Source organism: Anopheles arabiensis, chromosome 2 (genome assembly GCF_016920715.1).
Source record: "Anopheles arabiensis isolate DONGOLA chromosome 2, AaraD3, whole genome shotgun sequence".
Classification (NCBI taxonomy): Eukaryota; Metazoa; Arthropoda; class Insecta; order Diptera; family Culicidae; genus Anopheles; species Anopheles arabiensis.
Genome location: NC_053517.1, coordinates 105,903,008 through 105,928,797, shown reverse-complemented (window position 1 = coordinate 105,928,797; position 25,790 = coordinate 105,903,008). Strand labels below are relative to the sequence as shown.

At 46.6% G+C, this 25,790-nt stretch overlaps 1 protein-coding gene across 10 annotated transcripts in view; it reads right to left on the bottom strand.

Moving 5' to 3' along the window:
* Positions 1-25,790, bottom strand: part of LOC120901256 — a 173,811-nt gene that overhangs the window by 12,090 nt on the left and 135,931 nt on the right. For 9 of the 10 annotated variants that reach the window (XM_040308994.1, XM_040308968.1, XM_040308959.1 and 6 more), the window contains exons 6-14: positions 10,647-10,714; positions 6,129-6,481; positions 5,753-6,060; positions 4,673-5,656; positions 3,391-4,587; positions 3,040-3,309; positions 2,121-2,965; positions 1,705-2,048; positions 710-856 (exon numbers count right to left, since the gene is read on the bottom strand). In XM_040308994.1, the coding sequence (XP_040164928.1) occupies positions 710-856; positions 1,705-2,048; positions 2,121-2,965; positions 3,040-3,309; positions 3,391-4,587; positions 4,673-5,656; positions 5,753-6,060; positions 6,129-6,481; positions 10,647-10,714 (4,516 nt within the window). The remainder of the gene's footprint in view (positions 1-709; positions 857-1,704; positions 2,049-2,120; positions 2,966-3,039; positions 3,310-3,390; positions 4,588-4,672; positions 5,657-5,752; positions 6,061-6,128; positions 6,482-10,646; positions 10,715-25,790) is intronic. The other variant, XM_040309042.1, reaches the window with a different exon arrangement.

Here is a 25,790-nt window from a genome sequence, read left to right as displayed (position 1 = left end):
AACTTACCTGGTGTAATGAGAAAAAAGTGTTATTATTTGTACAAATACCTTTGCATGTATGGTGTTGTGTTGGTTGTAGTGTCTTTTTGCGGTGCGATTCAAGTATTGTTTTTATCACATTGAGCAATGAGTAGTTTTCGTTTAGAGTTATTGTCTTGTGAATGCTTCAGACACAATACCCTATCCAACGTATTTACAGTTAAAATAATAATTTAATATAAAGTGAAACAAAAGTGCAGGTTGTTTAGTTTTGAGAATCGAAAGATATCCTTGAACAACACTTTGAGATACACTGGAAAAACTAAACACATATTAAGACACCAAGAAGATAGCTAAAAACACATAAAAAATCTTTTCTAAAACACGACAAAAAACCAACTAAATATAAACAAAACAAAAACAAAAACATCTAACACACACGCGCGCACACCGAGAGATAGTGAAAGAAAAGATACATGAAGAAAGAGAAAACTAGAGAAAGACAGGTAAAAGGGATACAGAGGAATAACTAAAACTAAACAACGATCAAACTAAACCATCTATTCCTGAAGGGACAAGAGAGAGTGAGAGAGAGGAACGGGGAGTAGGATAACTAAACACAACTAACAAACAACCAAACAAACAAACAAACCCACAAACGTATAAAACAGAACGCCTAAAGGAACAAATCCCCGACTGAACGGTGACTGACAGTGGTGGTGGAACTGACCTACGGCATTCGTCACGGCACCGGCACCGTTCCCACTCGTCCCCGGACCCATATCCATACTGTCAGGCAGCTGATGGTGACAGTCGTCCTCCTGCAACGAGTCGGCGTCTTCGCACATCGGGCTGGTTTCCGTAGCCGAAACCTCACCTGTGCAATCGAAACACGCGGTACAGTGGTGTGTACAACCGTGTGTACAGTAGTAGTAATAAATTGGCAGGAAGTACGTAAGTACGGACGAATGCAAAATAAGAATTTGGAAGAAAAGGAAAAGAAAAGAACAAAGAATTGCGATAAAGAAAACACGACAAACGAAGAGCAGATTTGTTAGCAAATGTAAGAAAGAACTTGAGCGCGATCAGATCGCAACAACGGGATAAATAAAGCGAGTAAGTAATCCTGTTGGCACAACTGGTTGTGCAGGATTGCCATGTCATGGCTGATAACCAATCTGCAACCTATAATAGTGGGGAAAGTTCTACTACTAAATGGAAGAAAAAATCGATATGCCATTCCCGAAAAAGCGTTTCAAATTTGAACCCAAAGAAAGGTCTAAATACTACAATGTATTACTACCGATTGAAAACGTATACGTCAGGGTTAGATATGAAATTTAAGTAATGACGAAAAATCACACCTGGTACGGTGTTCAGACAACAAAAACTGATAAGCAAATCGATAAACTGGCAAGAAGGTGAAAATAGCAATGCAAGAAAGCCATCCTATACTAGCTAGTGATGTGTTTTATGTTGTGAAGTTTCAACAAGAGAGCTAGATAAGTACGCGTAGTCGCGTGTAGTGTCAGTCATGTAACAGATTGGATTATAAACAAGTTAAAAGAGTTGTAAAATGCACAGCGTTTAAATGAAACAGAGCGTTCCTCCTTCGTACCCCATTCCGTAGTATACGATGATCATGGTGGGTACGATCCTGATCATTGGATTCACATAATGTTTTTTCAAAGACAGTATCAACACTTCAAACGTGCCACTACTTACACAGTGCAAAGTCCATCTTGCGCAACGGTGACAGCAACGAAACATTGCTCGAAACCTGCGACGGCGACTCCGTGGTGCGTTCGCTTAGAGATAGCGAGAAGCTGTCCGTCTCACGATCTCCCCCGGCCGTGCTGGACGGTGTGCCGGGTTGATTCTTGCCACTGGGCTGTCCACCACCACCACCGGATGCGAGCGGAAGCGACATGCTTCGATCCATCCGGTTTGTGCGCTGTGCCTCGCGGAACGCTTTCCCGGTGCGGCTGAGCGCCACCGAACGGTTGTCCATGTTGATGCCACTGTCGATCGACGAGCGCTTGGAGAGCCGAGCACCCGGTGGGCTTTGACTGTGGAGATGAAGCGAAGATTGCAGATTTAGTACCAAGAAAGATCTAGCATTTCAGCACGCAAAAACATACCTCGAGTAGACCGCACCGGGCCGCAAAAACACACCGTCATGGCTGCGGTTGCTGTCCGAGTTCGGTGACAGTGCGTTCGAGAGCATCGGATTGGAGTTGGTGTTCTCCAGCCCGTAGTGTAGCCCACCGCCGCCCTGCGACCCGGTGGACGAGCAGGAACCCTTCATCTCGCTGTACGGCGAAAGACCCGTCGGCGAGAGGGACGGATTGAAAGCCGCCACCAGACCGAAGTTGTCGTTGCTGCAGCTATCGCTGTTCGCCCCGTGCAGGCCCTCCCCGTAGCTGAAGATTTGGTTCAGGTTCAGGAAGTTGTGCATCGTCCCGGATGCATCGTTCGTCAGCGAGTGTAGATCACTGCTCATACCACCCGACTGCAGGTTGTTATTGCCATCGGGGGCTTTACAGTCAGCGGTACTACTGTTGCTGCTGCTGTTGCTACCATTGCTACTGCTACTATTGCTTTCGTTCAGATTGCTGAGCAGATCCTGGGACGCTTGGGCGGGCGAGGCCGACGGTGAGGAGGCGCTGGAAGAGTGGTTCGAGCAGCTGGTTGGCAATGCGTTTGGCGAAGCGGAGGAAGCGGAGGAATGCGTGCCGGAAGAAGCCGTCGTCGACGACGTGATGGAGGCAAGCGTCGGAATGGAAGCACTGGTTGGTGTGCGCTGCTGCTGGCTGAGCCGCTCCTTCTCCTGCCGCTCGAGCTCGCGGGCCAGCTCACCGTGGCCGTAGTCGCGCGCCACCTCGACCGGGCCCTTCTGCGCGTTGTTGCGCACGTTCAGCGCGTTCTGGTTCCACTTGTACAGTATGATCGCCGTCTCGGTGTGGCCCCGTGCGCAGGCCAGTGTCTGAGGAGATAGGGGAGAGTTGAAACAGAGCACGTTTGCGCGTGGAAGATAGACTTGCTTGAAGCCGAACTTACCAGCGGTGTGTAACCATCCTTGTCCTGGCTGAGGGCATCGATTTCAGCCTCCAGTATGACATTGGAGTTCTCAGCCTTCCAGGTAAGCATCGTGCGTACCAGCTTGGCATATCCGAGTGCTGCCGCCAGATGTAACAGCGTCATGCCCTGGTGTTTATCGATGAACGGACCAGGTGTTACAGAGCGCCACATTTTGGCGGTAAGCGTTTCACAGTAGTTCACAAGTCGATCCTCAAAGTTATTCTGCTTGAAGAGGAGCGTATCCTCCGGCTAAGGAAACAAGCGAAAACATAAAGAAAGGTTAACTCCCTGTCACAACGATCGACACACGAGAGCCAGCGCCCTACTCACCAGCTCTCCCGGCTCAACCTTTATCTGCAGCTTCTCGTCGATCGACTCCAGCCGGTTGAGCAGATTGAACTTGTACAGCATGTCGTTCCCGTTGCCCTCGCACTTCGTCTCGAACTTTGGCGGAGATTTGTACTCAAAGTTGACCGCATTGGATATCACAAAACCATCACAGGCGACCTGCAGCGTCACGATGCCGACCTCGTGCGCCGGGCAGTAGCACCGCAGCACACCGTCCTGCACGAGCGTGGTCGGCACCGGGAACGAGTCGAATAATACTGTATAGGCGGAGCTGGCACTCCACGGCCCGGTCACCAGCACCTTGATGCCACCCTCCGGGTACGCCCACTCCGGGCTAAAGTCCGTTATGGTGGACGCGTTCGGCAGCGGCTGCGATGACTGCTGCTGCTGCTGCTGCGATGCACTCTGTACCTGATGCTTGTACTGGCCGAGCTCACTGCCACTGTCACCGGCGAGATCGCCCGCCCCACCGGCAGTGTCATCCGTCCCGTCATCCGAGCGCAGAAACTCGCTCTTCGCATCCAGCTCCAGCTCGGGGAACTCTACCAGCATATCGAACGCGTCCAGATTCACAAACACATCGTCATCGACCGTGCCGTGATTATCGCCACAGTTCTCGATAAAGTCCATCGGATTGATCTCCCCGTTCATGGCGTCATCGGTCGGCGCTGTGTCGTGGCCGGCGACATGCCCCCCGAGCGGCATGTTGGCGCTCAGCGTCTTCTGTATATCTTCCTGCGACAAATCGAGCGTTTCGTTGAAGAACGGTAGATTGTCGTGGTGGTGCGTTGTCGGGGCACCACCGGAACCGCCACCGCCGCCGCCGCCACTGCTACTTTCCATGCTTTGCACCGGACTGGCCATCGGTGTGTGATCCTGATAGCCAAACAGACTATCGAACGATTGCTTATCCGAGCTACCGCCAGTGGCGGACGATGGGGAGCTGTTCGACTGCTGGGACGGCTGTCGCTGCTGGTGGTGCGATAGTGAAGGGACGGGCGAAGATGACGCGTCCATCATTTCCTGCTTCGCCACCGAACCGGCGGATGATTCCGTCTTGATCGACCCATCGTGGTCCTTGCCGTCGTTCGCTTTCTGGTGCTGCGCCTGTTGACAAACGTACGACTGTTGCTGGTTGCCTTGGTTTAGTATCAGCAAGCTGCCCGGTCCTCCAATGTTCTACAAATGAATGGCAACGAAAGAAAAGGGTCATTATAGTCAACTTACGTCCTTAACACTCCCTTCGAAAAAGAAAAAAACGCACCTGCCCCAAGCTAAGCACCAGCGGCGGTGTCGATGTTGCACCGTTACCATTGACCGAGATTCGATTATGATGAACCGTCGTACCCTGGCTCTGGCCGCCGTTGCTACCTCCACTATTCGACAGCGTGCCATTGGTAGCGTTCGAATCGCCGCCACCGCCGCCGTTCGATGCACGATTGCTGCCCTGACCGGTGGAACCGATCATTGATATATGAGTCTCGTTGCTGCCGTTAAGATTAATGTTCGCATCGCGAGCAGCCGCAGGTACGCCGTTCGTAGCGTTCGGCCGGTCGGTGCCGTTCGACGCCGTCACTTGACTCGAGTGGCCGAGGGTGGCTAATTGATTGCTACCGACACTGGTGCTTACGCTGGTGTTGTTGTTGTTGTTGTTGTTGGTGTTATTATTACTGGTACTGTTGTTGGTGTTGCTGCCGTTACTACTGCTGTTGGACGAATTACTGTTACCGTTCATCGTAAGCGTATGTTGCTGTTGGGCATGAGGATGCCCGTGGTGAGGATGCCCATGCACATTGGGATGCTGCTGGGGATGTTGGTGATGTTGGTGCTGTTGTTGATGATGTTGCTGCTGCTGCTGCTGCTGCTGCTGCTGCTGATGCTGATTGCTTGTGATAATCATGGCCGACCGATGCCCACCGAGATGATTGGCTTGCGAGCCGACGATGCCGTTCGTAATGTGACCGCTGACACTTGTTAATTGTGAGCTACCGTTGCTGATGCTCAGCGTGCCCAGGGCGGAAGCGTTCTGATTGCCGCCGGGCCTAATTGAATTCTGCACCGAGGTAGGAATGACTTGGAAGTGTATCGACGTGTCGAGCGTCTTGGGCGTGATGGCACGCGCCCCGTTCGGGTCGAGGATGGTGTGCGAGGACGGGTGTTGCGATTGCGATTGCTGCTGCTGCTGCTGCTGCTGCTGCTCGACCCGTCCCGTCGCCATCCTTCGATTATCCAACCATCGGGGATACATCTACGGAAATGGCAAATGGAGTGTACATCAATAGATTGTGCTCAAACGAAATTGAGATTTTGTGGTTTCGAGTGAGCGGGTGAGTGTAATACCTACCCTGGAACCGATCAGTACGTTCGGTGCCGTACCACCACCACCACCGCCCGCATGCCCATCCGACCGCTTGCCCAGCTCCTGGACGCTCTTGGCCGCGCTGATACGGCGCATCGGATGCGAGCAGGACTTCCCGTCGGCACAGTTTGCGTCCGGGCAGCCACACTCGAGCTGCTTCACCAGCGCCGTCTGGCGGGCCATGCGCTGCTTCTCCATCAGCTGGCTCACGATCGCTTCCACCGTTTCGGCGGTCGAGATTTCGATCTCGTTCGCCGTGTCCGGTTCGTCCTCGCTGAAAACTGTGGGGAAAACTAAACATCCAGTGTCATCAGTAAAGGCTCCACTGCACATCCCCTGGTTTTGTTGTTCCAAAACTTACACATTGGCTTCAGCTGGCTGACCAACTCCTCCTTGGTCCACTCCTTCTTGTCGCCCCACAGCGCGAGGTTGGGCGTGATCACGGCCATCTTGTTGTCGTCCGGGTACGGCACGTTCAGATAGTGCACCAGCACAATGTCCGGATTTTGGAGCAGCCAGTAGCACCGCCGATGGAAGGTGGGCAGGATGGCCGAATGGACGTAGCAGCCGTAGATGCACTCCGTACCCTGCACCTTCAGCTTCATGTGGTCTTCGCGCGTCGTTTTGCCGTCCTTGCGCTTCTTCCAGCAGTAGCCGTCGCGCCGGTAGCGCACCTTTTTGCGCGAGTACAGCAGCATCGAGCCGCTTTTCGGTCTGCAGCAAAACAGGGAAATAGGGAATGAAAAAATACCATCACTTTCCATTCAAACGACAGTGTTTAGTGTCATAATAATGTTGTACCAGTTTTTGGAGGTTATTGAATAACAAAAACCCTAACACCAATCTTCCCGTACGCTTATTCCGCTTCATCATTAACCACTTAACTTTGATGCGTTCCAGGTATCCCCTACCTTCCAAAGAAGGCTCTTTTCGCACCAATCTTCCCCCATCAGAAACACCAAACCGTTCCGGTAGAGCGACTTCCTAAGTCACACACACACACACACACCTCACACAAACCAACCACCAACCGACACGGGTACGGGAGTGGAAAAGAAAACGGATCGTTACCGTCGAATGAAATTTAATGACCCATTTTAATTTCCATTTGCTTGCGCCCGGGCTTGGCACGTGGCGATGATAATCCGGCAAACGTGCCGGCACTGTTTTGGTCCTTCGAGCCGGAGCGGAGAAAAAGGTGACGCGTGGTAGAAACCTTCCTGCGTACGGTAAGGTGTTTAAGGGCAAATACATTCTCTTCAGAGCGGAAGGTATTTAAAGGTTTGCGGTTTGCACACGTCCCGTTGGTCCGTCCGTTGGGACGATTGTGTACTAAAAATGTGAAAATTGGGTAACCTCTCCCTCTGGTGGGGTCGTTTTCGGTTGATTGGATATGTTGTTAAATTTAATTATATTGACATCAACTTTCCGGAGGCGTGGTAAGGTTTAAGGAGTGTAAAGATCAATGAGCTGGTAGAGAGTCCATTTAGAAGACTATCTTTGAGTGCAAAGAGCTCCCTGACCTTCCTTTTCGGGTCAGCTCGTAATGACATAATTATCAATCGCTTTTACAGGTGCTTCAGTATCAATTACGAAGGCGTTACACCCGTTTTAACCGAATGTCTTTCATTACGGGCATGCAATTAAAGGAAGTGAGGGTGATTTATATAAAAACCTAAGTATTAAACCCGTTTTGTTGTACCGATGCACGTATCTTGTTAGAAAATGTGTTTCGACACCATTCACTTCCGGCCAAAAGCCGGTCTGAGGCGTTACAAATACACCTACCTAGAGCAGTTGTTTAAACGCCTTTAATCGCTCGTTTTAAAAACAAACCCCCCTCACCATAATTACGCGAGAAGGGCTTACCTTTAATTACTTCTTGCTTCTTGTGCTGCAAACTATCTTCATCTACTTTCCGCAGTTAATTAACTCCCATAGGCCGGGTTGCCTGTTAAGCAAGAACGTGTTGCCATTTTTCACTCCTCACTCAGGCAAGCAGCACAGGCATGTGCTGCACAGCGAAACGTATTACACGCAAAACTATTGTATTGCATACTATTAGCTAACCAGCGACCGGGGCTTCCAGACTAACTAGCTTAACCCAATTTATTTGTCAACCGATGGGAAAAAGCCGACGCCAAGTAGTTTATCGGTGATGCTAATAAATTTCCAATCCTCCACACACACACACACATCCATACGCACCCCACATTGAGCTGCGCCTTCGAAATGGCCGGCACACGAAACCCACCGCAACGTACACACTTCCGGGTGGAAGCGAATAATTAACTTCTCACATATTTTTCCCAAGCACCAACGAACGCAACCGAAATGCGCGGGGCAGCGATCGCGCGCGGTACCGCTCGAAGAACAAACGCGCGACAGTTTATTTACCACCCACCCCTTGCTGAAAGAAGCCACCCACATAGTTTGCCAGCGGTACGGCAGCAGTACGGTGCCACAGTTTCCAGTTCCAGTGGGAAGAGCAGCGAAGAGGAGCGAACGAACGCACCTAGCGGTAGATCCTGGTAGGCTAGGATTTCTAAGCGCGCGCGAAAGGATATAAATTGCCTTTTTAGTCATGCATGCTTCCTCCGTGTTTTCCATCTCACACACACCCACACACGCATACACACTTATACAGCGGAACCGGAAAGCGTACAGCCCAACTTGTTCCCTCGAACGGCTCTGTTCGCAAGCCACCCGGAGCAGGAATGCGTTCGTCGAAACTTTCCCATCCCCCGGACGGTGGTGCATGGTAAAGGGTCTTTAATTAATTCGCGATGCAAAGTGCATACCCGGGTGGGCCTGTACGGCTGGGTGTACGCGTATGGAACTGGTACATACACACTCACACACACAAACACACAAGCAGAAAAGCTTTGCCTTTCTGATTCTAAAGGCTGCTAAAGTACGCCAAGCATTTGAGTTTTGAGTAATTGGTCCGAGCCAATCATTGTTGAGGGAAAATGTTTGCTAAATGGTGCTGTGACCTGTAGCTTACCGGCAACACTTAACGCATCACGCATCATATCGGAAAAGGCTAATGGGAGGTGAATTATTGGGCATCAAAGTTTATGAGAAGTAATGAGGCTTCAGGGCTCGTAGAAAACAAATAATAATCAGAATTGTCAAAATTGAAAGATTGCTAGACTAATGAGTTCTCAGACAATTTGGAAGAATGAAAAAGAATAGAAAGAACTTTAAATCATGCTTCATAGTTTTTAAAAATAGTAAAAGAATGAAAATATAACGTCAAGAAATTTAATAATCAGCAGAATACAAAACATCAACAACAAGAGACAAGCAAAACAAAATAATCAACTAAACGAAAACAAAACAAACTAAACAAACAAAATGAAGTGTACTACTAAACAAAACAGATATTCCATTGCCTGTATAACCTCAAAACAAGCGATAAACTTCGCTGACCAGTGTCACAGTTATCTAAATCCCATTTGCTGCCCATTCATAACGTTGGACTTATGAAGAATAACGCTAAACAGAACATAAAATCCCACGGAAAAACGCACACAGCACACGGAAACCTTATCGGTCAACGAAAATAATCAGCAGGTCGTCCCTAAAATAAACAAAAACTAGGTCGTCCCTATCGTAAGGTTTACCGAGCAGGAGAGGGGTCAGGAAACCCCCAAAAATGACCACGTGCCCCGGTAGGCACACGCTTCAGCACCGTAAACCTACGTCAGCTCTTCAAAAAAAAGGGATCACGGCAATAAATTTGCTCACTAATGCAAACACCCTATAAACCATTCGTTACTTTCCAGCTGTGTATGTGTGTGTGAGTGTGGTTGTGTGTTTTTGGGGACACTAAGAAGAAGAGTGCTTTATTTACACCTTCCATCAACGGAACGGCACGAACGGGTGCGAGCCAGCTCATTCCACCGAAGCCGAAAAGTCCGTCCCATCGGGTTGGGAAATAAAATGTTTAAAATTACATCACACAATAATCATAAATAGGTATATCTTCCGGTGTCCACAGCTCCACACACACACACACTGACACGTTTATGTTGATAATGTTGACAAACCAGTATGTGTGTGTGTGTGTGGGTGCCCCAAAGTGTGGAACGCTTTGAACTGTGTGTTGAGGGAAAAGAACCCCTCTGCCAGCAAGAATCCAAGCATCATCCGCGCCCTTGTTGAGCGAGGTGATAAAGTTAAATTAATATGTGTTTGTGCGAATAAATCTTCCCTCGAGAGTCGAGCAAAGGAAGGACAGGAATGAAAAAGACACCCTCCTGGAGCTGGCCGTCCCGAACAAGATGTCCCAAGATGTGATGAGTGAGTCGTTTATGGTGCGCTTCGGGGCGGGCGAAGGATGCCACCTGTCTGGCAAAAGAAACCGTTCGCACTAAACACGCTTGACAGGCATCCTGGCCTTATGTTTTACGGCACATCACTAACTCCCTCTTGTTGTCACTCTTTGGTAGCGCGAATGAAAATCATCATAAACCGTTTACCCCAATTTGTTACGCGACACGGACAGTAAACCTGCTAGAAGAACCAGCCGTCTTCATTGCGCACTGGCACTGAATTTATGAAATATGTTCGCTTATGTTTGTCTCCCACGGGTGCTGCCCTACAGCTCATTTCTTCGGCACGCTTGACACACACACACAGAGGGAACAGTGGTGGCTGTGTTGCACTCTCGTCTCGACATATTCTTTTCCATTTTGTTCGCGAAAGGAGGGTTTTATGGTGACAAGAGTCTCTGTGTCTCTGTGCCAGCTTATTATTAATTTGTTCATGCTTTATACTGAATAAGATGGGTTGTTTTAGAAGCGGAGAAAGAGGGCAAGGGACACAGTAAGGATACATCTAGAGCGATATGGTATGGCTACTTTAAACGTACCTCGTTTTAACTTCCTTCGACTGCCACTCGGAATGTTTATCGAAGCTGATTAGGATGGCCGCAATTTCCTGCAAATAGAATGAAAAGCAGAACGATAAGTTACAGTAAACAAATACATGAATTCTGTCTTCATTTAGCATGGTAAACTATAAGTTCACCATCATCGATTGTAACTCATTAAGATATGTTTGATAAAGGATAAAAATCGAAGTCATTCATTGTGCTAAAACCTGTTTGTAAATTGTGTTTAACTAATAATTAAATCTATTTCCAAATCTTGGTTTTCTTGTCATTTTTTGCAACTTATAGCCCTTTTATAAACTTCCTTCAAATCCACAAAAATTACCTTAAAGCACCCTCAAAAACCATCCTTCTAACCCATAACAACATCACCTCAACCACCGTAGGTCGGTTCGTCTCAGCTGCAAGCATTTAATTTACCCAAAAACACACACAGGCACCTTCCACGACCACCAGCATACCAACACGGACGCCTCATCTCGTTCCCATTCAAAGAAAAAAACAACAGAAACACATCACCCGCTACCAGTCTGTTTTGCTTCGAAAAGTTTGTCCCCCCAGTTTTCCCATTTCCCATCAAAACCCCACCGCCACGAGCCACCCACGCAAGAGGAGCAAAACGCTTACCACGCAGGTACAGAAACGGATCCTTTTTTTTTGTTGGGTGTCTCACATCTCACAGCACATAGTGCCATCCTGCTTTGGGGAAAACAGCAAGGCATCCACCCTCCGGTTGGAATGTTCTGCTCTCGCCTCGCAACCCGTACACACGAACATAAAGCACAACTTTCTCACGCTTCACCCACTGCGCTTCATCCTCAACCGGCTCCGGGTGCCCTAATTGGGGATGTTTTATTTTGTTGTTTTTTCCCCCCAACACCAGCCACCAGCTGGGCCGATAAAGACGAGACGATGAGCGAGCGCGTCCTTTTGCGCTTACCTAGCACCAGGGAAAAGCAACTATGTTCGTCGTCGTCGTCGTCGTCCGTCAGTCGTGTTATCAGACGTTTCATCGTCGTTAGGTCGTCTCGTTTTCCGACGACCAGCACCACCAGTTTCCCACGCAAGCTCTCTTTTTCCCTACCGCGCGGGCAAAAAAGCAACTTGCTCGCTCGCTTTTTCCGGTGCGGCGCTCAACCATCCCGTTCGTGCCTGCTGTTATCTCTATGGCGCGCCTGCTCGGGCCCTCTTTTTTGTTGCTATCACACACATTCGCTTCCTCCCGCTCACACGCTCTGGCGAAGGGATGGGGGTCGTTTTTCCACCAACCAAAGCGCTGAAGCTTTTTGCCGAAGCTTCTCGTTTGGGGGCAGAAAAAGAAGAAGAAGACAAAAACAAGAGACGAACCAGCCAGAGGTCGTGTCACCCAACCAACCGTTCACCGTTTTATTCTTCGTTTCTTGCTTCCTTCGTGGCTATGTAGGCGCAAGAGGATTTTTTTCGTCCGCGAAGGCGTATGTGCTTTTCTTCTTGTTTTTCGGCGGACTCGTTTATCTAATTATTTCGGGCTGGCTTCGGTTGCTGGGGTCGCTCCCCGGGGTTAAATTTATGCATTCCAAATTCCGTCTTCAGCCGTGCGCCGATTTGTGATTGTGAAATTCTCTTCCGAAAGGGGGAGTTTACCCACAAACTTCCGGCATCTGGCCTGGCACGGCCACTGGCACATCAAATGGGCGTGGGAAGCAGCGCTACGTGAAATGCCTTATTTTTTCTGCGACCCAAGAATAACCGATAAGACGTTGAAAAAGGGTGAAAGAAAAGGAATTGGTTGCACCGAACCGTTGAGAAGGTAGTTCAATTTACTGTGTTTTCGTGCAATTGGCTTCCTCCAGCAAACTTCGCGGGTGGAGTAATGATTTTTACTTTCCCGTCGTTCCTTATCTGACCTCCAACAAGCCGCTCCAAAATCGTACTGTGCAGCTTTAGGGACGAATCGAGCAAGGCACGAAAGAAATTGCCAAATAGCAAACTGAATTGGAATAAATTTAATGTTGCCGCACGTAAGTAAGTAAGCGCGCGTTAGCTTCGGAGCATGTGGAAGAATGCCTTTTTTTCCGACGTTGGTCGTTGTTTTTCGAGTGGCCCAGTTCTTGCAAAACCTGCGCTCTTGCCGGCTACGTGTGCCAAAAGTAACCAATTCCGGGGCGACATTTACTGTGCATGCACTCTAGCACGCTTCCCGATTTGCTCTGTAAGCATGAAATTCAATCTTCCTTTTCCGCTTTCCGTTCCATTGAAACTCCTGGAAAAGCTGGGAAAGATGCTGTCCCAATGAAACGGTCCACTTCACTACCGCTTGTTGCTGTTGTGCGTCTTGGCTTTTCTTGTCTTGGCTAATGAGATGCAAACGACAATCTTTTGTTGCAGTTTTACAGCACACAGAACATCGCTGGCTCATCTCGCTAGCAAACCGAGAACGCAAACAAACGTGGTTAATGTGCGATTCTGTTGTAGTCTGCCGTGCCGTTGCATTACCCGATTTCAATCAGGAGAAATTGAATGCAATGAGCATTGCTTTGCCATCGTGCGCGAGTGGAATGACTTTGTACAGATTTTCATCCCCCTTTTGCAGCATATGGTTTCTTTTACATGGCCGTGTTTTTTTTTTGTGAGGGACACTACTTCAAGCTGCTTGGTCGTGTAATGCCAGCAATCTGATAAGTAAGTGGTGCTCTCTGGCAGTGTAGTTTAATTTAATATTTGCATATGGGGAAGTTTGGTGAAGCGTTTGGAGTGCTTTGTTCTGGGAAAAGTATGCATGGAATGGGGAATGTATGATGACAATCGCACATTACGACGAAGGATAAGACATCATGTATGTTTAAACTTCCAAACGCTTTAAGGTAGAATATATCGTTGAGCATAAGCCATATCATTACTAGACTAACTCATCTTTACCCATACACACACAGTACAACCTTTGGGTAGCTCAAGTGCATCGAAAACAAGCCATTCCGATCACATACTCTTTCGATTACACAATCAAAGATGGGAACACAGTAAGCAGATCCGCTTACTGTTCCTTATTACTTCCCCGACCATTCAAACCGTCCAACTTCATCCCGGGAAAGAAGTCACCCGCTTTGAAGAACATTAAAATAACACTAACATAAATCATGTAATCGCTTACTATCGAACGTGAATGGAAAGCAAGCCGAGCCCGCTTGCTGGTTAGAACAATGTGAACGATGAATCTTCACGAGCCGGCAACGAAAAGTCTGCTGCCATCAACCGGTCCAGACCACTCGCACCGAGTGAAAGCACACACCCTCCTGGGAAAGGAGCATAAAACCTGTACGACAAATAATAATAGGCCAACAACGGCCATAACAATTTGGCATCCCGTTTGGCCGCTCGGGCGACGGTACAAAGCTGAGCCGTTCTATCTTCATCTCGGCCACCGATGCACCTTTCTAGTGAGATGTATGGAGAGGCAGGATGTATGCGGGATGATGCTCCTTTTCTTCCACTTCATGCGTGTGTGTGTGTGTCTATGGATTTGGCGTCGATAGAATTGCTCCGATAGGCACACACTTCGTACCCAATCGTACCGAGCAATGGAAAGAATTGTGAGACATTCCTTTGCCAGCAACGAAACCGTCCCAACGACCGTCCGACCGACCAGCTTCCGGTCTGGCTCGCACATCCGCACATAATAACACACTGAATGATGTCCTATAAAATTTAATGTATGATTATATTAAAACCGTATTATTGTTTTTATGGATTTTATAAATCTGATAAAGTAGGTGAGCTCCGGGCCGGCCCCGAGCGAGCAGACGTAGAACCATTCTCATTTTCCAACCCATTCACCCGATTCCGGGGAAGAACCATTTGGCGAATTTTCCACACCGTTCAATTCATCCTACTCCCAGGGGCAACGGGGATGGGTAAGTATCTTGTAAAAGCGCTGAGCGCTTTGTAGGGGAAGCCATTCAGGTTCGGTTCCTTTGCTGCTTCCGCTAGCAATGAGCGAGAATTTTCAAGCAAATATTTTATGCGCTCCGCTGTGATTAAAGAGTGCGAGACCAAAACCAATCGAGATAAATGATTATGTGGCCGTTTTCTTAGCTTCCCTTTTTTCTGCCGTTCTGGAAATGAATGTTCCAATCGTAGTCGTACTAGTTGTATGGCTCTTTTATACGGCTTTTTTTTCGCTCCGCTTCTCTTTCAATAAAGAAATGTACGACGATGCACTTTTGATCGATTTGAGCAACGAATCAATTGAACATGCACCAAATCTTTCGTTTCTTGGGTGAATTTTAATGCACCCAACGTGGGAAATTGAACAAACACACGGAACAATGGCCTTTCTTATTTTCGGTTCTTCCCGCTTTTGGCTTCGGTTTGGCCTGATTTTGCCAATGCGCATCTAATTCGAGCTCACGAATAGGCATGAATTTCAATTGGCTGTTTGATCAAATTTGAGAGGTTTTTTTGTCTTTCGTCTAAGCCCTTGTAGGCATTTTGGGTGACAAGAGTTTTAAAACTAAAGGCAAACATTTTTAACTGCTCAGATTGCATTTGATCCAACGCCTTCCACGGATAGAAATTGAAGGTTTAAATCTATCCAAGAGCAATATAAAAAAACATAGCAGCATCACATTGCATACTTTTAGGCGCTACAAACCGTATCTTTTTTTAAAGCTTCGTTGGATTGAACAGCAAATTCCAAAGTGCTTTAAAATATCCTATAAATTGTAAAACTCTCATTGCATTAAGCTCCATTAATCCTTGAAACAACCAGCAGCCTAACGCTATGAAAACCTCAATCAAAACACACTTTCATAGCCCAAAAGCCCTTATCAGAACGCTACCCTTAAGCTTACGACCTTTTCTCTGCTCGGCCAGGCCACGATTCGTGCTGGGCGCATATTGCATGCGCCCTAATTATCACTTATCGGCAAATAATCGTTACGAAATTATGTAAATACTACCACCAATTTTCGTTCGCCTCGTGTTCCACCTCTCTCTCTCTCTCACCCCATTGTTGGCTTCCACCAATTTGTACCCACAACAACAACGACCGTCCAACGGGTCCGGTTCGATAACGCACCTCGCACGCAGTTCCGCTGGTGGAACAGAAGCAGCAACACACAGAGAGCACGCCCCACTCACCATTGACGGCTTATCGAAATCAATTTAATCACTTTATCCAAGATCAACGGCAAGCACAGTGGGAAAGCGTGAAATGCCGCCCGCTGGACAGGGGTTGGGCCGGTTTGCCGGGCCATTTCTTCTTCCGCCACGATAATTATCGCTGGGGCCATAAAAATTACAACCATTGCACTAAGCCTTCCTGCCGTGCGTTGGAGTCATTGAGCCTGGCGTTGTTTTTGTTTTGCTGTGTGCCATTTTCCACCCCTTGTGTTGATTCGTTTTCCGCCACAGCACAGAACACAACAAACAGCGAAACGGCCCACCAAAAATAGTTGCGCTCTTTGGCCTTTTTGTTGAACTTTTTTAAAAGCCGGCCGCGATTGAACCGCGGTTCTAAATGTAGCAAAACAGCGTGGAGTTGTTGCTGTTGTTGCTGCGTGAAGAATTCTACCAATCTAGCTTCGATTTCCACGGTACGATAGGCCCCGAAAAAAAGGCCACCAAAGCAACACGGACACGGACGGAGTGATTAATTTTTCCTGTTTTCCGTTTTACTTTCCAGCGCTTTCCATCTTTGACGCTTTCTGGCATCAGTGAAAGGTTAGCTGTGTGAGTGTGTGTGTGGGGGGGTGTATTTTCCATACACTTTAACTATTTTGGTCCTATGTGTTCGGGGCAGCAGGCTAATCGGCGCTAATTTATGACCATTTATCGTGATTCGCGGCCGAATACTTCCGTCAGAACAGATTTACCCCCAGAATGTCTTAATAAATTAATGGAAGGGAATGAGGACCGTGTCTTCAAGGAATGTGTGTTGAGAAGCATTTTTATTGCGAGTCGATTAGGGGAAGCCGTTTTTTGTAGCATGATCAGCAAATTAAGAACGGAATGATGTTACACATTCTTTGCTGATAGTGAGAAAACTAAAAGATGGACTAAAAGATGAAGAGCAACGTAAATTGATGAAGAGTTATTTCAATGAAAAAAGCTGTAATAGTGCCAAAAATTCTACGGTTTCACCGTAATACTGTTACATATTAAAGTCCTTAGGTAACATTCATAGAGTACTTGAGCTCGTGAGAGTTGCTAGAAGAAAAAAAAACAAATCCACGACATGAAAAATATCTCATCTTCAGTCTACCACCAACAAGAGTCATAAAAAAATGTATCTATTCACCACATGCCTGCGAGGTGCTTGCTGTGACGATATCAAGTCGTATAAATTTCATCCCTCGAACCTGTCCGACTATTCCGGCACTGTTCAAAGTTGAGCATGAAATGGGAATAAAGAACACTGAACGAACAAAAAAAAACTACTTCGAAAAAAGATTGGACTGAGCAGTACGTTAAGCAACGGTACGTAAATAAAAACCATCTTCACACAAGCACAGCACACAAAAACCCCCATTCCCAACAACACAGTCTCAGGCTGGCGAGAACACTCCACGAAAGCCTCGAAATAAAAACACATACATCCTCCACGACGTGAAAATGAAACTCGACAACACTCGAGCCGCTGGTGCCGAGTTTTTGCTGCCCTTTCGCGCAGCAAGATAAAGCCGGTCGGTCGCACAAATTTCCCGCTCTTCCCGCGGCACCAAACATAGCCACATACGCGTGAAGCGAAAAAACAACAGAACAACCGACCCCGACTCCGTCTCCGGAAGGATGAGATTGGACGCTCGGCACCAGCGAACCAAAGCCAAGTCCACTGACCTGTAGGATGCACTTGTTCCACCCAAATGGGGCAAAAGGAAGCCACGGCGCTGACATATCTTGTCGCCAAATCTAACCCCACCCAGCAGTGTGTGAGTGTGTTGGTCCCCCACTGTGAAGCTCCACAGTGAGGCGGTACACACATCGGACACATTGGCAAGGCACCATGAGCCCGAACTGAACGGGCAAACTTTATTTATTACATAATGAGAATTTTGATAAAAATCAAGTTGCACATCCGGCTTTGCACGTTGTAAATTTTCCCATTCTCAACTGGATGGGCCGGCATCCTGTTCCGGCATTTCGCACCAGCGGTGTTTGTCTTTTCTTTTTTTTTTCAGCACGGGACATTGTTTTTCTTTCCCTCATTCTCGCTCTCCGGATCTGCGAGATATTGTGAAACCCTTTTTTGTCCCATGAGCTCGCTCGCCTTGATCCATCCCGGTGTAGCGCGGTAACGATGCTGTGGGATAGCCTTTAGCCTTGATCTCACCCCAATCCGGCACCGCTTCGGGTGCGATTTAGCGATAAAAGTGGAAGCTCGTCCCTGTTAGATGAGCAAGTGCCGTCCCTTCCGTTTGCCGTCGTGTGTGAGAAATAAGGGACTAGTAAAGTGAAGTTCATAAATTTTGCATCGGCCCCGTTTGGGGTCAATTATGAGCGAGGTGAGCGATAAATTATTACCGAAACAATGAATCGTGTTCATTAAACGTTCATTATTACACACTCACACACACACACACACACACTCATTTTCGTTGCGAGTGCTGAAGTTCATCGGTTAAGCATTTAATGCTTTGTGTGCGAAGCGTTCTATGTTAAGATTTTATGGCCTTCCGATCTAAACAATGAAGAGTATCCTCGATGGAGGCCTCGAATATGATTTGAAATGTTTGTAAAAATCGTTTTATAGTTTAATTTTTTATCTCCAAATTTTTTTGGTAGATTGTTGTTGTCCAATGGTAAAAATAACTGTTATGAAGTGTTATTTTAAAAATAAATGGAATTTGTCTTGCGAATTACATACCTTTAGGCGTCTAGTAATGGAATCAAATATCAAACATCATTTCTCAATACAAAATCAATATCTGTCTTTCTTATTCAGATACATGTAATCTCATAAACAAAATAAATAACACCTAACAGCTGTAATTGTCATAATCGACTACAAGAGCATCAAAGACTGGAAGTACAAATTAACCCCATACATAACTACAATCCAATTTACATGAAAAGATCACCTTTTCCAATTTGTAAAGCAAATTGTAATCCCTTTTTCATGAGCACATTCCAAACGACAAGATGCTCATTCTTTGCTCGTTCATTCCGACCCGGTAGCCCAACGACAGCTTTCTCGGAGAATCCCCTGCTAACAGTCCCGAAGGGCGACAGCAATTATGACCACCACCACCACCCGGCCAGCAAGAAAACGCTCCTCTACTCCCATCGTCTATTTCCACATCTAATTCCACTAATCTTGTTCTTGCTCGAAGTGCCAACCGCTTTCTCAAAGACACTGGCAAATGGCCTTGCTTTATCCGGCTCTCGTGTCCATCATATGGAGCCAGCGTGTATGTCCCGATTCTACACAACCTTTGATATTCGTGTCCCTTTGGACCATCCCCACCCTCCCCCACGAGGTAGAATGTGAAATTTATTTTAATGTGCCACTATATTTATATCCATTTTCCTAGATTATTTTTCGCTTCCGTCCGCCGGTGGCTCGCTTCACCAAGCCCATGACAACCCATGGCCTTGATGACAGGACAAATGAATCCGTCCCGAACATTACCATCATGGTGCACGGTACGATAGGCGCTGGGGCCAAGCCGAACCCGATAGCTGAACGTCGCTGCTGCTGTCTCAGCATATCCCGCCAGCAATCAAACCGTTTACCGAGACCCGAACGAAGCAAATAAAGCACCTCACGTCATCCATAAAAATCGGCCCATTCCGCCTCGGTCTTTGAGGCCGGCACGGTCTTGGTCCGTTCGAATGGTGACCCACACAAGCCGCCCAATGGGTGAAAGCGCCCCATGTGCTACCGGGAGGTCAGATACTCGTGCAGGGAGCGGTAAAAGAAACACACGTTGCTCCCTCACGCCCGATGCCAAGCTTGTCACACACATACAAACGAACCGGGCGGTAAGGCAAGTGAAACAACGAGCTGGCAATAAATTAAGACATAATTCACCTCACTCGAACTAAGAAAGCTGCTGGGCCTGTTGGGACATTTTTGTGTGTGTTTGTGTGTGTATTTTTTTCTTCGCTCCTTCATTCTTTTCTTTTCCATTTCGCTTGGCTCGAGAACTCGCGCGCAACAACAAGCGAGGGCTAGCTAAAATTGCAAATAAATGTCCATTCGAAACGTGTGGAGCAAAATACAATCGGTGTGTGCGTGTTTGTGTGTACGTGTGTATGTGTGTTAGATAAGAATGCTTTTTGGGGAGACCGGAAAATGAGAACAAACCGTAGCAAAAGCGGAAACTGAATCTTAAGGAAAAACACTCAACCAAAAGAAAGAAAGAAAAAAATCCAACTCCAATATTTCATTCGAATGTTTACGGAGCTCAACCAAAAATCACTTAATGTACGCTTCAAAACACCCCGGAACGTGTCTTGGAATCAAGACCGCCACTTGTCCAAAAAGGGCATAGCACTATGAAGTGCACTTGCCATTGCCGAGCGAGCGAGAAGTGATACCAGAAAAAAACTAGAAGTTTGCACCACAGAAAAGCAGGAAGATAAAATTAACCGTTCCGTTTTGTTTGGTACAAATTTATGGAGAGCTGCTTCTGTTCGCTACCCCCTAGCGAGTGTGTTTGGGGGAGCTTTCTTGGTTGTGGCCCTTCCAAATGCTAGGAGAAGACAGCGGGTCAAAAGCATGAGCATGTGTCCAGTTGCTACTTTTTTCCCCCTCCTGAAGAGCTTTTTAGACGTCTGGATGGCGTTGCATCGTCAAGAAATTCGTACACATTCATTGCCTTTTATCTGATCGGACACGCGGCAGCCATTCAGCCTGTGCCTGTGCCGTTCCTCAACAGAACGTTCCGTACGTTCTCTATCTCGTTCCTCATCTCTCTAGCAGCAGCGAGCGGCAAGCTCCTTTGTTTGAGTTGGCCAAAATTCACGCAAACCTCGATGAAACAAACTATCCATTCTGGTAGCCGGAGGTTTGCGCTTTCCTCTTTTTCTTTTACACCACTTGCCAATAGCGAAGCGCTTTGGCTCGTGTGCACTATATTATTTACGTTTGAAAATTGGGAGAAAACGAACTTTCCCCTTACCGAACTTGAACTCGTATTAAAAAATTGGATGCTTTACTTCTTTCTTTTTTTGGAAAGCTAAAAAAACTAAATTCCAAGGCACCGATCAAACGGGTGGTTTGCCTTACCAACAAGAGCACAGCAAATTCCACAACTGCGAGAAACTGCAAATTCAACAGCATCAAACGAAAAACTTTAACAAGCCACAGAGAAAAACAGGTGGACAGGGGAGTTTAGTATGGGTATGGAAGCTGATATGTGTGAGTGTTGTTCGAGAGCACGGCCAAAACAGAAATACTATCATAAACAGTACGTGGTCATTCAATTTTCCACTTCATACCCTTTCGCAACGGGTGCCACTTCCGGTGACCGGTAAGCGAGCCACACAAAAGAAGAAGGTGTATTGGAAATAAAAGTATGTTTAGCCACGAAAACCTCTTACGAAACTGGCTAAACATACACACGCACACAGTCACACATACTATTCTGCTTTTCTCATACACTTTTTCCCATCTAAACACACCCATTCCTTCCTTTTCCATCCATTTTAGTATTTTTCTTTTGCTTTTTTGTTGTTGGAAACTCCTTCCTTCTCCCCATCGGTTTACCTTTTTGATATGAGGAATGGATTTTCTCTTTCAACATTAGCTTCCCAGTTTTATGCCTCCAGTCTTGGCGGAGGGGGGACTGTATGCGTTTTGTTTGTGTTGCTGCCTGCTGCTGCCGCCCAACGCTCCACGCCTGCCAGCCTGCTCCCGCCCGTTGCACATATTTTACCGAATTTTATGCCCAAAAGTGAATGGGTAGGAAAGGAAAACGAAGGAGGTGCCCCCACGGGCAGGGACAGGCAGCAAAAAAAACCATTTCAATTTCGTGTATTTTTACGATCAAATTAGAATAACTTAATTCGGAACTAAACTTTCACGTTCCGTTTGCCATACGACGTCGGAAACGTCGGAACAGAAGAGCAAAAGAAAGAGGAGCGAAAAAGGAAATGTACCACGCGACCTGTACTCCTTTTTTTCGCTTTTAGGCAAATGTGTTTCTTTTTTATGTGGTCATGCACACACACACACGTATATACACACCCCTTCGCGAAATGTGGAGGCGCATGGTTGATTACCTTATCTTGTTTCATCTTTCTTTCCGGCGTTTCCGTTTGCGGTTCGGCCTTTCGCGCTTACTACTCGTTCATGCACTACTCACAAGAGGCAAAAGATCTCCATCAAAACCGCGGTATGTGTGTGTGAGTGTGCTCACCATCGCACCGGCACCGAACGTCAAAAATTGGACATTCAGTGTAGGCCGTTGCTAGCCCAGACGTTAAAGTTCATTTGCATTCGATTCGCGTCATTCGGCGTGTATCTCGCGAGTTGCGAGTCATCAGCCGCTTTGCCCACAAGGAAAACTCCCCGAAAGGTATGTGTGTATGCGTGCGTGTTTGCCACGGTGGATTTTACGACATTCCTATATATATTGAACTTGAACGAGATGGAACGAGCGAGGAGGAAAACAGCCTGAACTGCACAGCATCGGAACAGTAGTAACATTAACTACCACACATGGATTCGCAGTTGCATTCCCTTCACCGTGCTGATGCTTTCGGCGTGTCGAGTATCGAAAAACGATAAGGGTTGGTTGGCGTGCCGATTGGTACAGTCGTTGCCAAAAATATCACCCCGTTGGATATATTTAGAGAAAAATTTAACTCAAAAAGTCGACTGAAATATGACTTGATCACAGAGTTCAAGTTTTTATGGAATTAACTATGTTTAAAGTGGCTCTAATTGAAATTTCACAATTTAAGATTAAAAATACATTTATTATTACTTATTACTCAATACTTCTACTGTTGTGAGCAGAAGTGTGCCATGGTTCTGTTCATACAACTGTTCCAACCAGTGCCCTATTTGCCCCAGCAGTACACTTTAGCGGATGTAAGTCAGCTGCAGGCAACATAGGATGGCACAAAGTACACTCACACACACACACTTGATGCCACTGCTAGCACCAAAGAAACATCACCTCTCTTCGGGGACCGATGATGAATATGATATCATTGACTGTAACATGTGCACTTGCCGCTAATACGATGACGCCAACGACACCGCCGAAGCAGGTTCATTTCGTTGAGTGAGGCCACTGTTATGCCTGTGTACGGCGGTACTCGAGTCGCGTGCAAAAGTGCGCTCGTAAACTTATGCGCTTTGGTAGCGATGCGGCTGCTTATCGTGATGAAATGGCTCGAGCTTCTCTAATTGGACTCGAGAAGCCGGTCGAGCAAGATGCCACTGGTTGTGGAAATGAGTTTATAAAAGGTTGAGCATTTTAGGGAGGGTTTTGTCATCCGCTGTACTTCTACAAGCCAGCTATGGCAATCTCGTCTCCAGGACAAGCTCAACTCCCATCTCTTTTTTGTCTCACAGGAACCAGCGAGCCCGGTTATTACCACATAACATTCTAAACATATGGTTTGTCCACTTTGAGCATCCCGTTTTTTTTGCTGGACACCGTTTTGGAGAGTAGGTAAAAACGGACTAGGATTTTAGTTGGATCAACTGTCCCAACGCGAATAAAGTGATTGAGGTTGACTCCAGCAAACAACGGACCTTTGTGCTCGAAACCACTGCTCACCATACAGTCATGGTTTGGTTAGATAAGATTATCTACCTTTTTTATCCTTCCCCATGTTCTTTCGTGCTATTCTTTTTTTCTCACACCTCTTCAAAGCGGATAAGCTGGTAGCCTTTCACTGATAGCAGCGTGGAGCACCGAAACAAAAAACTGTCCCAAAACCCCTCATACCTCGGCGAACGATCAACTGTCATTAAAATCACATTCCTATTGCTCAACTGGTGTCTCGTAAGTGCCTTCAAGTGCGAAATTAACTGTACCGGTGGTACTTTCCAACTGGTATGCTACGCTGTTTTCACTCACGCCGTTAAAACACAGCAGCAGTGTGTGCAAAGATGAGCGGAAATGTCGCGTTGTTCCCCGCCGGTATTGTTATTTATGGTTAGTAAATTTTAATTAGCAAAGGTGTTTAGTAACACAACTGTCCGGTGGAAAATTAATACGTTGTCTCTTCAAAATGGAGGCATCGTGGATGGTGATGTCGTCAAGCGATGAGTGTAAAATTATGTTTATAACCATACGGATTTCCTTTCAAAAATAGCCCTCTACCAATGAGCACCAAAAAATGTAATAAAGGAAACCTTTGCTTAAATTTTCATGACATAAGATACACATATATCTCGCACAGTCATTGCTATCAGATCATTTTACTAAAGAAAAAACAAATTTGTTGTATTATTATCCTTGCTTCACCTTGTTAAACGCCTAAATCTATGCAAACAGTCAAACATATGTCTTACTAATAAGAATTCAAAGAGAAAAGGCCATACAGACAGAGAGCAATGTCAAAGAGCAATAGAGCGTTTTGCATAACTTTAGGCGCTTTTTATTTCAACGATACATGCAGAAGCTCTCCTGAGCACTTTGCAAAACATTGTCTTCTTATACGAACCTTGATAGTACAACTTTTGATCGGTGACTATAACGCTTTAAATCGGATCATCAACTTCGTCACTTTCCAGTCGACAACGTTGTAAGCATAGCTCGAACTAAGCCTATGCCCATAGACTGGTCTACCACTCTGAAGGTCATACCTCCTGGAAGAGGTACACTCTTGGCTTAACGCCATCCCGACAAAGGGGATTTGCGTACCCCTTGACATACCCGTTCCCCCAGTGAACTGTGTTTATCGTTTGGCTTTTGGTTTCTACCGTAAAAGCCGACTTTTTTTTGGCGCTCTTACCGAGAAACAGTATCGATGAATCTTCGACAACAGCAAACCAGCGGAAAGCGAATAACTTTCCCCGAGCGGGCAAACAACAGTGCTCGAGAGTTATGGGTGACTTTCGCCTAGCTGCCGGAAGCTGGGCACACATTTTTCAACGACTTACCGTACCGAGTGCGCTCCGAATCCGTTGTCCACCGAACTGTTGCACGGGTAAGCACGAGCCGTTGCTCCGGCCGCAGGGATAAAGGCTTACGAAAAATCATATGCACCGATGCAAACAGTGTACACAGACTGCACATCGTCTTGGGAGGATCGTGTCGCATACACACACACACACACACACACACACACACACACACACACACACACACACACACACACACACAGCACGACTGGCTGTGGTTTATTGTAGCGTTACGCTAGGAGGCAGTTTTGTTTTTCTCGCTTCGTCTCCCGATAGTCTCTAGACTCCTGGGAAAGGCAAAATATTTATAGTCACCCCTTCTTCCCTAGCAGAGAGCAGTGTGGTGTCTGCATCGCGGTTTGCTCTGGGTTGACCCTGGACCATGGAACCAACTCCTGTCGATTCTGTCGAGTGATTTTCTATTGTTGCCCGCGTCCCAAAGGCACTAAATCGAACTGATCGTATTGGATTGTAAACTGTAGCGCCTGCCGAACGCTCTAGTTAGGGAGAGGAAAGGACAAAAGTTGTCTGTTTTATTTGTTTCTCTAGAGAGACTATTTTTTGTGTTTTTTTTTTTCTTGAGACGGGACAAACATTGATCTTAAATGCAAGGAATGTAAAACAGAATAAAAACATTCGGTTCGCGTGACGTTTATGATGGTGTCTGGAGGATGATATTCATCGTCTCGTTGTCTTTTTCTGAATCTTCAGAATGGTATCTGGATCCTACTTCCTGAGTTCTTTAAAATATATTTTTGAGCATTTTCTGTAACAAAAAGGAGTTATATGTATGAAGAAAGCAGATTGTAAGCAAATATATATTACTGGTAAGGCATTCATAATATTTTTAAAATATTGTACATGTCATAATCAAACATCATGTTTGAATCATATGGTTGCTTTTTTATGTAACCTCTACAACAGTGCTATTCCGCTTCGCTTCCTCAAAACATTGCACAATAATTGTACCACCCACCACGCAAACCCTTTCCCGATGCCTAATGAAACGCACCGCCTAAATGAGGTTATAAAATATGAATTTTATCACCACCGGG